The 16,139-nt window shown below is 53.4% G+C and overlaps 1 protein-coding gene across 1 annotated transcript in view; it reads left to right on the plus strand.

The window, feature by feature from the left end:
- Positions 1-16,139, plus strand: part of IGF1R (insulin like growth factor 1 receptor) — a 208,551-nt gene that overhangs the window by 173,964 nt on the left and 18,448 nt on the right. The window contains exons 6-13 of the mRNA XM_058666588.1: positions 4,443-4,657; positions 5,751-5,877; positions 7,023-7,261; positions 11,013-11,180; positions 11,326-11,533; positions 13,159-13,439; positions 14,554-14,690; positions 15,460-15,619. Of these exons, the coding sequence (XP_058522571.1) occupies positions 4,443-4,657; positions 5,751-5,877; positions 7,023-7,261; positions 11,013-11,180; positions 11,326-11,533; positions 13,159-13,439; positions 14,554-14,690; positions 15,460-15,619 (1,535 nt within the window). The remainder of the gene's footprint in view (positions 1-4,442; positions 4,658-5,750; positions 5,878-7,022; positions 7,262-11,012; positions 11,181-11,325; positions 11,534-13,158; positions 13,440-14,553; positions 14,691-15,459; positions 15,620-16,139) is intronic.

Genomic DNA, 16,139 nt, shown 5'->3' on the forward strand with positions numbered 1-16,139 from the left:
TGTGAATAATAGGATGAAAGTCTGCATCCTTTTGCTGTGGTGGGAGGAGGACAAAGCAAGGCAGAGAACCTGCAGCTGTAATAGCCTGGGTCTCCTGCAGGGCCCTGACACCCTTGCTGAGCAGTCCAGGGACAGCACACGTAGGGGGTTGGTATGGGACCAATGCCGGAGCCCTTTACACCCCAAGCCTGTTTCCCCTTTGCCACTGACTGCATGCCAATTTCCTAACCTGGCTGCTAGACTAGGACTGGCATGGAGGCAGCTGTATGTGCTGGCTGAGGCACAGGCCCAGATGGCATCACATTGTCCTGGCTTTGTCCAGAGGGACTCTTCATCCTTGATGCATCATCCACTATGGAATAACAACCTTTGACACTGAGAAAATTAAGGGGTTTCCACTAGTGATGAAGGAGGTGTATTTCAGTTGTATCAGAGTTTTGTGAAATAGTTTGTTTTCAAACCTGAGTAGGAGAAGGGGAGCGTTAGGCAAACTTATTTTCTAGTGACAACAGATGAACCATTCTTTAAGTAATTAAGTTCAATGTGCTTGCTGGAGGTGGGTGGCATTTCTCAGCGACACCTGGGTATCTGCACCTCTCTGCTCACTGTCTAGCACTCCGGGCTTCAGAGCATCTACCTTCTACTCCAGGATCAGGAGGCCATGTGGCTACTCTGTATCCCTTCCCAGGACTGCTAGAAACACATACTCAGCCATGTGACCCAGGAGGAATGATAGCATGCCCTCGGAAAGTTTGCATGCGGTGCCCACAGCACCATGGCTTATAATAATCCCCTCCCCCTGCGAAAAAAAATCACTGGAAACTATTCAGTGTCCATCAGCAGAGGAATAGATCAGTGGGGCACCACTGACAACCTGAAGTGTGACACATGTCACAGGAGTGTCCTTCCAGATGAAGGGCATAGCACAGGGCTTCGCGTTGCCTAAGCCTGCTAACCTGCGATTCCTGTGCAAACCAACCATGAAACCATGCAGTCAGAAGGCAGAGCAGCGATGGCTGGAGGGAGCAGTGGGCGGGCCAGCTGGCACCAGGGGAGGGGCAGAGACGGAGCTGGGGACTGCTTCCTGGTACCCAAAGCTCAGTGCACAGGATGGGTGAATTCGGGGCAGGTAGATTTGATGTCAGTAAGAATATCTGGCGGAAAACACACACACGAGGAGTTTCAACATGTGTAGTGCCCAGTTGCACCTATACCCATGGGGTCCTGCCCTAGCGGTTGGTGTAAATACAGGCCTTGAGGGGGCTGAGCGTGTGTTCAGCAGCCCACTTGAAGGTGAGTTGGAAGGAGCAGCTGCCTGCCGGGTTCGTGGGCCGTGCTCTGCTGCTGAGACTCCAGAGGCAGAAGGGTGGCTTCTCCTCCGAGAATGGAGCTGGAGATTGGTTGAGGTTTGCAGATATATATATATATATTTTTTTTTCCCAGTATATCAGCAAGTGTCAGAAAGGAAGGAATGTCCTCACCTCTGTAGGCTGGATCCCGTTTGTCAAGGCACAGGACTGCCCTGTTCCTGTGACTTTGTTCCACTTCAGAGAACAGAAGGGGTCATCCAACTGTTGTGTGAGGTGGTACAAAGCTCACAGCATCCTTTCATATGTAGCTAAGCGATGCTGCCCACTGGCCTCGGGGCCAGGACAGGGAGGACTGCACTGACCACAGCTCAGACACTCCAACCTGGCAGAGGCCGAGCAGGTGCTTTGCCCAGAGTGGTCCTTCACTCAGCAGTGGCTCCCAGGTGCCATGTGCTGGACTCTGTGCCCAGGGCTGCGTTCTCCAGTGCCATGCCCACCTTGCTCCCACCCTTCTTGCCATGGGGAGGGCATGGAACCCGCCACTTGGAGGCGCGATGGACCTGAGGTGGTGGCCACACAAGTACCCCAGCTCACTGTCTGTTACACATCAGGCATCAGGGACAACAGGGCTGAGAAAATGCAGATGCCTTTGCTGAGCTAAGTAAGCGCTCCGGCCACCCCAGCTTGTGTGCAGCTTGAGAGGTGAGGCCTCCCCAAGTATGTGAACACAACGTTTACAACACTGAGAAGGCCGAGAGCCAGAACTGCACCGTGAGTGAAACCTGGCAGTGCAGAGCCTGGAGCAGCTGGAGGAAGACCAACAAGCAGCTGCATTTAAACAAAAATAAATTCTGGGACAGAGATCTCAAGACAAAACCACACTCACTGATTGTGTCCTTCAGTAGCCATTTCCTTTGGTGCACGCGTGTTCTGGAGAAGTAGAGATAGGTCGCTGCCTTTCCCCCGTCTCAGCTCTCACCTGATCGCGGGTGTAGCCCGGGCTCGGAGCACAGGAGCAGCGTTGATGGGCAGCTCAGGAATGAGTGGATGATAATTTTGATGAGGGTTTTGTTTGTATTTCTCGTAGCTATAATGCCTAGCCTTGATTGATATTAGTATCCTGGCTCCCATCCCTCCCTACCCTGAATTCTCAGTGTTGTAAAAAAAATTTTGTTTACTGAAAAAAAAAAAGCATAATCTCAAAGAGGTTAATCAAATACACAGACTTCCAGCATGCCTGCCATTCATCTGTCAAATTCCTGAGCTATAATTCACACTTCCTCCCGTGGGCAGAAGATTGGTTTTTGTTCAGAAGGTGTTTTCTGTGTGGTTCCATTCCCTGCTAGTGTGCTGAGTTATGAAATGACCTCAGAGCTGGCGTCACGGCACAGGGCATTAAGCCAGTACCTGTGACACGGGCATCCCATCTCTGAGTTCCAGATCCAGTTCTGGCTCTTGGCTTCCAATCCAGCTCCCTGCTAATGCACCTGGTAAAGCAGTGGAAGACGGCTGTCTAAGACCTTGCGCCCCTGCCACCCAGATGGGAGATGTTTATGGAGTTCCAGGATTCGTGGCTCCTGTTTGTGATGCTGATTTGGTGGCCGGGAAAGTGCTCAGAGGCCTCGGAGTGGGCTTGTGAGGTGCCTGATGGCTTTCAGTGGTGTGGCCTTGGAAACCCCCAAGGGATCCAGATTCCCACACCAGTCCCGTGCTGGGAAGGACTTGGGCTTCAACCATACCACTCTTTCTGGGCCTGAGGGTTGTGGGCTCTGAGAAGTAACAGGGAGCCCAGACCTCACCCAACCACACCCCTTGTCCTGAACCACTAACAGTGCTGCAGGTCCTGCCTCTGCCCACGTGGCTTATCCCTTGAATGTCAGGTTTTAGGGCACTGTGTCCAACCCCCTCACGGCCCGCACCCCTGGTCAGTTCCTTGGACAGAGCATCATGCACATGAGTTGCACTTTCCCCTACTGAGGAGTGAGATTCCAGCACAGGTGTAATGAAGACACTCAACAGAGAGTTGCCTGGCCGGTGCAGCCTCTGTCAGGGGTGGCTTGGACTTCTGCTTGGCCCTGGTTTGTCTGCGAAAGGAGGGCACCACTGCTTTCTTCTTGCTATTGTGTGTGGGGTGTGCGCGTGCATTGCCTGGGTTGCCAAGCTCTGAATGAGACCCGACAAGAAACTGGGGCTGGAGAACAGGAAGAGATCTCTGTCTAAGCTGTGCACAGTCCTGTCTCAGCTCCCTGGTGGCAGTTTCTCCTGATGTCAGGGTTCAGCTGAGGATGACTTCTCCACACCACTGTCCCTGCATCTCCCCTCACTGGACAGTGTGGACCTGCTGCTTGGGTGTGCACACTGCCTGGGGCGGGGGCCACACTGGACCCAGTTGTCTGGGGCTTCTCATGCCTCATGGGAGCTCCGCCTCTCTTAGGTCAGCAGTTCCCCAGGTGTGGGCCTGGGCCCAGTGGCACTGACTTCCCCCAGAACAGGTGAAAACCACAGTCTTGGCCTCCTCGGACCCACTGCAGCTTGGTGCAGGCGCCACGTGATGCTCAGGGACACCTGGCAGGGTCCAGTCCCCATCCCTGACACTTTCTCCAGGTACTGAAGTAGGGGCCTCTCAGGGCCAGAGGTGAACCTGGGGCAGGGGGTGGGGCCAAGTCCAGGGGCGGGTCCTCCCAGCGCTTGTCTCCCAGGGTCAATGGGAAGCACTTCAGCGGACTGTTAGCCACTCCGGTTGAGTGGCCAACCATGTCTACTCCCACGTGGTTTGCTTTCAAGATATGTATGTACCCAGTTCTGAGCCAATAACCAAGGGATTTGTAGGGAGCCACCCAAGGAGTGCCCTCTGAGCAAGGAGACAGTGGTTGGCAGTGGAGAGGTCAGGCAGTCACCCTCTGGTCCATTTCCATGTGGTGTCCTGGACTCACACGATCACTGGTGCCAACAGCAACCACCCCTGTTGCCGGCCTGTTAGAACCCAGTCCTCTCTACTGGCAGAATAAATATCTCAATGGAGTCCTGGGAACAGGAGGCCACACTGCTAGCACCCACTGGCCAGCTGACTGGCTGGCTGGGGCGGACCTTGGCCAAGGACAGGTGTGCTAATAGCAGGTTCTGTGCTTCTAGAAACTACTCCTTCTACGTCCTGGACAACCAGAACCTGCAGCAGCTCTGGGACTGGGAACACCGCAACCTGACCATCAAAACCGGGAAGATGTACTTCGCCTTCAATCCCAAACTCTGTGTGTCTGAAATTTACCGCATGGAGGACGTGACAGGGACTAAAGGGCGCCAGAGCAAAGGCGACATTAACACCCGCAACAATGGAGAGAGAGCCTCCTGTGAGTGTCTACAGGCCCCACCCACCCATCAACTGGGGAACCTCAGAACGGCCCCCGCCACTCCCCGCAAAGTGGCACTCTGCTCCTGCCTGTGTGTCTGCAGAGGCAGCAGAGGCTGGTGGGACACTCAGAAACAGTGTCCACCTGGATGGGGACAGGTGCTTAGGGACCACATGGCATTTCTCGCCTTCTTGCGCAAAGATCATGAGGTTGCATTTTGAAGAGCCAGTACTGCCTAGCCCTCTGCGTGCGTGAGCTCTGCCCTCATTTCCCCCACTCCAATGCATAGGAGCTAGAGCCCACCTGCCAGAATCAACACCGCTTTCCACATTTAGAACAATCTCATTGGGGATTTTGACTTGAGTCATGCACTTCTTATCTAACCCTGCATAGGAAACTTCCAGAAGCCAGGGTTCTGTCAAGCTGCCTAGGGTTACAGAAGTAAACTCTATCTTGCCCTTGAACTCTTCGTGAGGGCAGCGGCATGGGCTGGTGCATGCACATCCTCATGCCTGCAGCAAGAGCAGGGCTGTGGCACAGCTGGCATTTGACTGGGCTCACCACCAGCTGGCCAATGAGATGGTCCTGGAAGGCCTTAAGTGGGAAGAATTGGGCTTCACGTTCAGAGGGCTCCCTACTGCCTGCTTCCTGCTCAGATCTCACCAAAAGCAGCTACCAGAGCATCCTCAAGGTGCTGTCCTCAGAGGCAGCCAGTGGCACCTGCCAGGCCACCAGCACAGCAAGCCTTGGTTTTCCCTTGAAGATGCGGGAGGGGAGTGAACCTTGAAATAGTACATCAGCGGGTGTTGCAGCATGCCCCCCATCTTTGCTGAGCACTTGTTGCTCTGAAGGTTCGGGAGTCAGGCACCCTTTGTGGGTTGTAAAAAAGGGTGGCAACCTCACACCCTGACCTTCAGGTCAGGAAGTGCTCATAGGTTTGTGTCCTGGTCGCTGGGCAAGCAGCCAGCTTGGAGCTCCACACAGGATGGCAAGGAAGCCATGTGGGAAGTCTGGGGGCACCCAGCACGGACAGCCGGAGCTGCTCAGACGGGTGCGTTCCCTGTCACTCACATGTGTCGCTCCTGTGCCCCAGGTGAGAGTGACATCCTGCACTTCACCAACACCGCCACCGGTAAGAACCGCATCATCCTCACCTGGCACCGCTACCGGCCCCCGGACTACAGGGATCTCATCAGCTTCACCGTCTACTACAAGGAGGCGTGAGTGTCCGCATTTGGTGACATTGCTCTATGGGACTAGGTGCGGCTGGTCTTCCGGTCACTGCACCTGTTGGCTGGGTGCAAGGGGTTAGCTGTGTCCCCAGGGAGAGCCAGGCTGAGCATCCCCGCTGGCTCATGCCCCGTCCCGGATTCTAATACCACAGCATTAGCTCAAGGCCACTTGCGCTTGTTAACGTTGCCTTGCGGCCTTTCATTATTTGTGTAATTAAGAGATTTCCAAATACATTGAGCCCAAATGGAGACGGCTTAGGTACTTGGAGAAAATTGTAAACTGTGATGGGGGGCGTGGCTGAAATACAATCTCAACCTTTGTGTCCAGGAGTCCCCCACAGGTTACCCAGCTCTCTTTGAGGTGACCGTGGGCAGGTTGGCGGTCTCTGTCCTGTCCTGTTATCCATGGGCCTCTCAGTCATGAGCACTCCAGAGCAGGGAAGGAGAATGGAGAGTGACCTGGCTTGTTGTCTCCAGGCTCTCATGGCTCCCGCTAGGATCTGCCGTGACCTGGTGAAGTGCCGTCAGCTGCTGGTCACCCGCCCTGGCCGTTGCCTGGCTGCAGCTCTCACTGGTCTCCCTCCTCCTTCCTGTGCCTCTTCATCCAAGTCCCATCTTAATGCCAGAGGTCCCCTTAGGTACTCAGCTTTCCGTGCATAGGACCGAGAAGCCCCGTGTTGGCTTCTGGTGCCCTTCTCCCCTCTGAAGTTGGAATCCTGGGAAGGGCTTAAAGAGCGAGAAGCTCCAGTGTCCCTGCACCCAGCCACTCCTGCTGTCCCGTGGTGATGGCAGGCAGCGTGACACTGAACTGATCGCAGTTCCGCGGGGCCAGTAAGTGTCCAGGCCTTTTGTCTCCGGAGTGTAGATTATGCACCTACGCATGCATCTGTGTAGAATTCTGTGTTCTCTCTGAGAGTCCTGCCAGGGCTTCAGCGATGCCTGCTGATAATGCCACAGAGGAGCAGATGCTAATTACCCAAGGCAATCTGGGAACTGAATATCTGATAAATAAGTTGTCTATATCAGAATTGTTAGTGTGCAACTTTTTAAAATGATACTTCTGTTTTGTTTCTGTTTGAGCTTTGTCATGCCACCCCCATGACAGTGTCTGAGTGTTGCTGCTTGTCTTTCAGACCCCATAAAAATGTGACGGAATATGATGGGCAGGACGCCTGTGGCTCCAACAGCTGGAACATGGTGGACGTGGACCTGCCTCCAGACAAGGACACAGAGCCTGGCATCCTGTTGCAGGGGTTGAAGCCCTGGACTCAGTATGCCGTCTATGTCAAAGCTGTGACCCTCACCATGGTGGAAAACGACCACATCCGTGGGGCCAAGAGTGAAATCTTATATGTTCGCACCAATGCTTCAGGTATCTGTGCACCGGCTGAGCCCCAGCATCCCGTGCTGCTCTGGAGCTCATTACAACTCGTTGGCTGGAGTAGCTAGAGGTGCAGGGCTGACAGTGAGATAGGTATTATGTTTTGGTATTTCTAAGTTTGAAAATAAGTTTGTCTGGAAGGTATGAAGACAAAGATCTATTCTGCTTCACTCCCCAAAATACCCACCACAGAGGAGCATGGTACTCAGCCTGGGTCTCCCACAAGACCAGCAGGGGGCCAAGTACGTGAGCTATTACCTGATGCCTCCTCAGGTACACGCTAGCAGGAAACTGGAAATCAGCAATGCACATGGGCTCTGAACTTGATGCCATGTTGCATTGGTCTCTCTATTCTGTGCCCATTGGCTGAGATTTCTCTAGGTCATGGGTTGGCTATCTTGGAAGGCCCAACCATAGCACAGTCCTGCATGGCTACCCTACTGGTTTATTTTGATGCAGGATCCCGTGGGAAGTGAAATGATGTGGATGCCAGTTCTGCTTCCTTCCTGTGCTCCCCAGCTTTGTGTGTTCACTGAGTAGCCACAGGGTTCCTAGGAGGGCAACAAAAGTTGGAGTACTGCACTCAGTGATGCTTTAACTTCCTGTTCTACAGCACCTCTTTGCTTGGCTCCAGAACCTGGGAGCAGGAAAAGGAGATATTTACGTGTATTTACATGTATTTCCTGGTGTCTAAAAGCTAGTTGAGTTGGAAGATGTAGTTGCTTTTTTGAAGACACTGACTGCCCTAGTCCATTTGCACTTCTGTGACTGACTTACTATAGGCTGCTGGTCTATCAGCTGCAGAAGCATATTTCTCCTGGTTCTGGGCTGTCCAAGACCAAGACCCTGAAGATGTGGTGTCTGGTGAGGGCTTGCTTCTTGATTCAGGGACAGCCATCTTTGTGCTGTGTCCTTCCATGGCTGAGAGGATGGACTAGAAAACCGCTAGGGGGTCTTTCATGAGGACCCAATGCTCAGGACTTAAGCATTCCCAGAGGTCCCACCTCTCATTTTAAAGATTGATTGATTGATTTAAAAATTAGAGTTAGAGAAAGGGAGACACAGAGACAGATCTTCCAGCCACTGGCTCACTCCCCCAGACAGCCACAGCAGCGGGGGCTAGGCCAGGCCAAAGCTAGAGCCAGCCACTGGCTCACTCCCCCAGACAGCCACAGCAGCGGGGGCTAGGCCAGGCCAAAGCTGGAGCCAGCCACTGGCTCACTCCCCCAGACAGCCACAGCAGCGGGGGCTAGGCCAGGCCAAAGCTGGAGCCAGGAAACTCCATCTTGGCCTCTCAGATGGGTGCAGGGGCCCAAGCACTAGGGCCACCATCTTCTCCTTTCCCAGGTGCGTTAGCAGGAAGTTGGGCTGAAAGTAGAGTAGCCCATATGGAATTCAGGCATTCCAGATAGCAGCTTTACCTGCTACACCACAAGGCCAGCCCCAAGGCTCTACCTTTTAATCCAGGCATCTTGGGGCTAAGGTTTTCCCTGTATTCATTTTGGGGCATGGTTAAATGTATCAATGAGAGGCAGCATTATAATGAAAAGGGTGTTGATAAACTTCTGTAAACTCCACAAAGCAAATTTAAATGATGGAAAGGATGAGAAAAGAAATAATGGGGAAATCCTTTTGCCCAGGCCTGTTTGCTCTGCCTCTGTCCCACGTCATTGACGTAGAGTGTCTGTGGCAATGAATGTGGCACAGGCTTCCAGGCCAGGCATAGATTGATGTAGCAAACGTACGAGTGCAGCACAGTAAGTTTCCCATCTGAGAATCTGCAAATCGTGGTTGGGCGTTTGGCCCAGAGGCTAAGGTGTCACTTAGGATACCTGCATCCCATATGGGGACCCAGATCTGTGAGTCTAGCTGCCTTCTGGTTTGCACCCTGGAACGGCTCACGTACATAGGCCCCTGTCACTCATGTGGGAGACCCAGATTGAGTCCTGAGTTTCTGTCTTCAGCTAGTCCCTCCTCAGCTATTGCAGGCGTTTGGGGAACAAGCCAGCAGATATAAGATGTGTGTCTCTCAGATAAATACAAATAGATACGAAATTAAAGGGGAAAAGAAGTAACACTTTGCCTTAATTTATACTAGCAAGCTTAAGAAAGATTTCCCTATAGCAGAGTCTTAAATAATCTATTTCCTTTCCGCAAAGCTGGAAAACCAAGCACTGCTCAAACCGATCATGGTCGCTTTATTCTGGTCACTGCCCTGACCAGAGTTAAGGCTGCAGAAGGACCTGATCCTCTGCCGACCTGAAGAATCTGTTTATAAAATATGTGGCCACACATCTAGTATTCGTTTTCCCACAGTACCTTCCTCAGCGGGCTTCAAATCCCCACGTGTGAGTTGCAGAGAAAGGGAGAGACACACACAGAGCACTGAGATGTCTTCCCTCTACTGCTTCACTCCCTAAATGCCCACAGTGGCCAGAGCTGAGCCAGTCTGCACCCAGCAGCCAGGAGCTGCAGACACAACCGTCACCACTACCATCACCGCCATCACCACTATCACCACTATCACCACCATTACCAATACTGTTATCACTACCACCACCATCACCACCGCCATCACTACCACCATCACCACCATTACCAATACTGTTATAACCACCACCATCACCGCCATCACTACCACCATCACCATCACCGCCATCATCACCACCATTATCAACACTGTTATCACCACCACCACCATCGCCACCACCACCATCACTACCATCATCACCACTACCATCACTACCACCACCGCCATCACCACTATCACCACCATTACCAATACTGTTATCACTACCACCGCCGTCACTACCACCATCACCACCATTACCAATACTGTTATCACTACCACCGCCATCACTACCACCATCACCATCACCGCCATCATCACCACCATTATCAACACTATTATCACCACCATCATCACTACCACCACCATCACCACCACCGCCATCACTACTATCACCACCATTACCAATACTGTTATCACCACCATCGCCACCACCGCCATCATCACCATTGCCCTGTTCCCTTTTTATCTGATTTTATGCCATTTTTATCTCCTATACATCCAAGTAGGTTGGTGTCCTGTTTGCTAAGCTGGAGCTCTGGATAATGGCAGTAGCAGGCAGTAAGAGAAACGGGTATTTGCACATTGTGTCAGTGCTAAGCCATGGTTCTCACCATAGCATGTCCCCGTCTCACTTGCAGTTCTGTGACATTTGCCTTGGCAGTGGTTGCCCAGAAGTAGATGTCAGGAAGGGAAATGCTGGCAGCTAGGTTAGAGCTCTTTCAAAATGAGCTTCTATTTTCTCTGTTTCCCTGCTCAGTGCTACTTTCTTTGTTATTACTGTTTATTTCTATGTATATGAAAGGAGGAAAGACAGAAAGATTATCTCCCATTCACCAGTTCACTTCCCCAAGTGCCCACAACAGACAGGTAGGCCAGGCCAAAGCCAGGGGCACAGAGTGCATCTCGGCTTTCCCACGTGGGTGCGTGGATGGAGGCACCCAGGTTTTTTGGCCTCCCCTCCAGCTGTCTCCCAGACTGTGCATCAGCAGGAAGCTGGATTTGGAAGTGAACTAGGCACGCTGATACGGGATCTGGGCATCTCAGGGAACACCCTAAGCATGTCGCTAAGGGCCCAGCCCTGTCAGTGTTCTGTCATCCAGGCCAGCCTCACAGCTTCCTGTTGGATTCGAGAGTCTGAAGGTCCCTCCCTTTGCTCTGTTCCCTTTCCAGTTCCTTCCGTCCCCCTGGATATTCTCTCAGCATCGAACTCCTCTTCTCAGCTGATCGTGAAGTGGAGCGCCCCCTCCCTGCCCAATGGCAACCTGAGCTACTACATCGTGAGGTGGCAGCAGCAGCCTCAGGACGCCTACCTGTACCGACACAATTACTGCTCCAAAGGTGAGGACGTAGGCCAGGCAGGTGCTGAGTGAGCCGCCGCTGGCAGCCAGCTGTGCTCTCAAGCCAAGGTGCCAGCAGCTCACACCTGTGTGTGTGTGTGATTTGGCTTTCCTTCATACCGTGGCCTCCACTTCTCTCTGTGCAGAAGATAAAATTCCCGTGAGGAAGTACGCAGATGGCATGATCGACTTTGAAGAAGTAACCGAGAATCCCAAGATGGAGGTGTGCGGTGGGGAGAAGGGGCCTTGCTGTGCCTGCCCCAAAACCGAAGCCGAGAAGCAGGCTGAGAAAGAGGAGGCGGAGTACCGCAAAGTGTTTGAGAACTTCCTGCACAACTCCATCTTCGTGCCCAGGTGCGGGGCAGGGCAGGGGCTGTGGGACACAACACGGGGGCCATTGGGAGGGAGCCAGAATGTTCCAGGCACACATCCTCAGTCAGGTTGGGAAGCACCAGCATTGCAGAAGACATCCCTGTAGGGGAACTCAGCCCTGGCCTCAGGGAGCTGCTTCTCTTCCTGCTGCTCCTGTGCCGCCTTCCTGCCCTCACCCCTGACTTGGTGTCAGCAGGGACCCGCGCAGTCCCCAGAACTGTGGCGTTTACAGGTAATGTTGGCCTGTGCTTGGTGCTGTGACCCAGGTTAAGGTGGCAGGCTGTAGAAGAATGGCAGTTACAGCATCACATTGTATTAAATCAAGCGCCCATAGCTTCTGAGCTGGGCAGTGGGCCCAGCTATGAACCTGCTGCTGGGAATGCCCACATCCCATACCAGAGCCCTGGTTCCTGGTTCCATCTTCCTGCTGCTACACCTGTGAGCTCCCTGCCAGGTACGTCAAAGACCCAGGTTGAGTTCCTGGCTCCCAGTGTCAGCCTGGCCCTCACTACAGGCATTTGGGGAGTAACCAGCACATAGAAGCCCTGTCTGTCTCTGTATGCATCTCAGAATTTAGAAATAATTAATAATATATATAAAGCCCCAAATAATTTCATTTAAAAAAAGAACATTTATGTGAAAGATGGAGTGACCCAGAGATCGGGAAAACTCTTCTACCGTTTCACCTCCCTAACTTCTGAAATGACCAGGGCTGAGCCAGACCAGGACCAGGATCCAGGAACTCCAGCCAGATATCCCACGCCAGGGGCAGGGGCCTAACTGCTTGGGCTGTCATCCGCTGCCTTCCGAGGTGCACCAGCAGGGAGCTGCATTGCAAGTAGAGCAGCTGGAGCTCGAACCTGCAGCTGTATGGGAGGCTGGTATCACATACTGCCTTTGTCAGAGGAGTCTCCCTGGGAGTTGCTGTCCCTCAATTCTGGGAGCTTCCTGGGAGTGTCCCGAACCTGCTCTCAAGGTGTCTGGGTAGAGCCTCCCGTGTGCCTCCTGCCGCCTCCTCTGCCCTTTGGGGTGTGACTGTCCTTTCCCCAGGGGATCCTGTGACTCTTCTGCCTTTGTTTTTTTCTGTGCTGGCTGATGCTGTGGCTGTTGGTGCACAGCCTGCTCAGATCCATGGCAGCGGTTCTCCCAGAAGTCTTGGAGTGGCAGAGCCAGGCTGGAATGGCCGCAGACTAGAGGCAGGAGTCCCCAGGAGGAAGGACCAGGGGGCCAAGCTGGTGCTGTTGGCTGGAATCGGGGCTCTTCTTCCTTTTCCAGCCCTGGGAACCCTCTCCCTTGTGATAAAGCTGAGTGTGCCCTTTCTCTTGCTTCACTACCAGAGCTGTAGCGATCTGATGAAACAGCCGCCAGGTTAGTGGCCCAGGCCTGGCTTGCCTCCAGGTGTCTTCCAGTGCCTGCCGCGAGAGTCTGAGGTTGCAGAGCAGAGAAAGTAAGGCAAGCCGAGTGGAAGGAAATCCCTTTGTTAGTTGTTAGTTTTTATCCGAGGAGGCTGAATGACTCTTTTTGTGCCAAGGTGAAGATTGCTCTTCCAAGTCACAGAAAGGGCGGAAGAGGCAGTTGCACCTATAAGCAGCTTCTCTTCCCTGCAGGCCTGAGAGAAAGCGAAGGGACGTCACGCACGTGACTGACACTGCGTCGTCCGGCCGAGGCAGGAACACCTCGGCGGTGGACTCCTACAACACCACGGACCCCGACGAGCCCGAGACAGATTTCCCTTTCTTTGAGAGCAGAGTGGACAGGGAGATCACGGTGATCTCCAACCTCCGCCCGTTTACTTCCTACCGCATCGACATTCACAGTTGTAACCACGAGGCCGAGAAGCTGGGGTGCAGCGCCTCCAACTTTGTCTTTGCAAGAACCAAGCCTGCAGGTACGGTGTGTTTTAGCTCACCCTCCTTCTGGCACACTCCCAGCCTGGCGGGGAGGGTCGTGGTTGGTGGATATGGGGGGTGGCATTCGGGGCAGGCAGCGTAGTAGGGCAGCCCAGTGGGAACAGAGCCCTGCTGGACTGGTGGCGTTACCCCCTCCCTGTGCAGGGAGCACCCTCCCGGATTCACTTTCCTACCTGGTTCACAGGTGCATCTGCCATTGATTTGCAGGTGAAATCACCTCCCTCTCCCCTGCCCTGAATTCTCCCAGATTCAGCAAAATGCCCCACTAACTGCCTCAGTTCACAGCGATCATTGCTTTGCATGGTCAACTCCCAGGGCCTTCAGTCCTGCTGGGTTCTAAATCAGACCCTGACTCTTGCTTAGAACCGGCCAGTCATTGCTTTTCCCCTTTGGAAAGTGGGTGTACTGTCCAGTTCCTGCTCCTGGACGAGGTGTCAGTGCAGAGAGTGTGAGGCAGCCGGAACAGGCACTGGCATGCTGTGTGCCTTAGCTGCCGGTCTCCTGTGTCTTGGTTTCCCACAGCCTCGCTAGCGAGGAGAGACCCAGCCCGGCCCATCTGTCAGTGTCTGTCTCAGCAGTAATTGTCCATGGCCTTGACCTGCCACGTTGCTGTCTGTCTTGAGAAGCAAAAGCAAGAGCAAGTGCTGCTGAAGGAGCACTTGGCAGTGGGGAGAGCTCCCTGGTGCCCACGTAGCCTTCACCCTCTCCCCTAGTGTAAGCCAAACCACAGCGACTGTGACACAGACAGCAGAGGCTTGTTGAGGTGCCACACTCAATGGCTATGTTCGGCTTTGTTTTCGGGGATAAAGCAAGCAAGAGTAGGCTGCCAGGACGTCCTTGCTGTGCTTGGTGGGGTCCAGGTGAACAGAGGATGTTACAGTATCTTGAGCTGTGCGGCTCCCCAGGTAGGTGGAGTCCTACACCTGTGCTGGACAGGGGCAGACTGGCTCAGGGGAGGCCTGTGAACTGAGCTGTGTACAGGCCTGGCCTGAATGCAAGGAGTAAGGCGTGGAAGCATCCTCCACCCATCCCAGTGCCTGGTTCCCTCCCCGGGGACCTGGCTCTGACTTTGTCATCCATTCAATTGCACAGAAGGAGCAGATGACATTCCCGGCCCAGTGACCTGGGAAACACAGCCGGAAAACTCCGTCTTTCTAAAGTGGCCAGAACCTGAGAATCCCAACGGATTGATCCTGATGTATGAGATCAAATATGGCTCTCTAATGGAGGTAAGACTTGGTGGTGATGCGGTGTGCAGATATTTCTACCAGACGAAAAGCAGAAGGAGCATGAGCACAGCCTACCCCTGGCTAGCTTAAGAGAGGGCGGACAAGTCTGTCTCCCAGCTCCGTGCTCCAGGTGGAACACACAAGGAGCCAGGCCATCTGTCACTCTTAAGAGACATACAGGTGTGCGGCCCAGTGGTTCAGACCTTGGTCGGGATGCCCATGTCCTGGTTGGATGTGCCTTGGATTCAGTGCCTACCTCTGGCTCCTGACTCAAGCTGCCTGCTGGTGCAGACCTTGGGGGCAACAGAGATGGCTCAAGGACTTGGGTTCTGGGGTTCCTCCCACGCCTCCACCTGGGAGTTGTGGAGATCCCTGGCATTTGAGGGGTGAACCGGCAGACGGAAGCTAGCTCTTTCTGGTTTAATCTCTGGATCTGTCTCTGTCTAGTTCCTTCTATTCTGCCTTTCAAATAAACAATTCATGTTAAAAAAAAACCAACTATTTCATTGTGGCACTTGTCTCCCATTTGGACTAGATCAGTCTTCCTACCTTTTCATCCTTTTGGACTTTCTTATTTAGAAAAAGATTTGGTTAAGACTCCTGGTTGTGCTTCAGGCTACTCAAGGACCTTCTAAGATGATTCTAGATTCTTGTTAGGTGGGGGGTGAACGATTGGGCATGGGGGTCAGGGTACGGTAAGTTTACCTGGCAGGCCCCAGGTTTCTCCTGTGCTTGTGGGAAAGGGACATGTGTATTTTCTTTCCTCCAGGACCAGCGGGAATGTATATCCAGACAGCACTACAGGAAGTACGGGGGAATCAAACTGAACCGGCTAAACCCTGGCAACTACACAGCCCGGATTCAGGCCACGTCTCTCTCTGGGAACGGGTCATGGACCGATCCTGTGTTCTTCTATGTCCCAGACAAAGGTAAGGCAGGAGCACAGTGAAACCAAAATGAGGCGATGCCAGCCCTGGGGAGGCCAGGGTCACGCAGAGCCCTGAAATCCCGCAAGAAGAGAACCAGGCAGCTGTCAAGAGGTGGTGTTGGGAGGGCAGCCTCCTGCATTGGGCTCTGAGGGAGGGTCCTCAGGCAGCGGCAGGCAAAGGGTTGGAGGCCTTTGTGAGAACATGTCCTGAGAACCAGAAGAGACCTTGGCTTTCAGACTGGCTGTATCTCCTGCTGCTTGACACTCAGTGTCATGGGTTGGGCTGATTAAGGGTTCACAATCCCAGGGAATCCTCTGGTCTGGCCTGCTCCAGGGCAGGGATTTCCTTGGACCACACCAGCTGCCATGCTCTGCTCCCTGAGCTGGGTGCGTTCTTCAAATGTTGACAAAAAATGGAGTGCTAGAAAGTCTGTTTAATGTAACAGTTTCACACACATTGAAGAGCCAAGTTTTGTACAATTTGCAAGCACAACCCAGGCCACATAGTTGTTTGACCAAGA

Source organism: Ochotona princeps, chromosome 6 (genome assembly GCF_030435755.1).
Source record: "Ochotona princeps isolate mOchPri1 chromosome 6, mOchPri1.hap1, whole genome shotgun sequence".
Lineage (NCBI taxonomy): Eukaryota > Metazoa > Chordata > Mammalia > Lagomorpha > Ochotonidae > Ochotona > Ochotona princeps.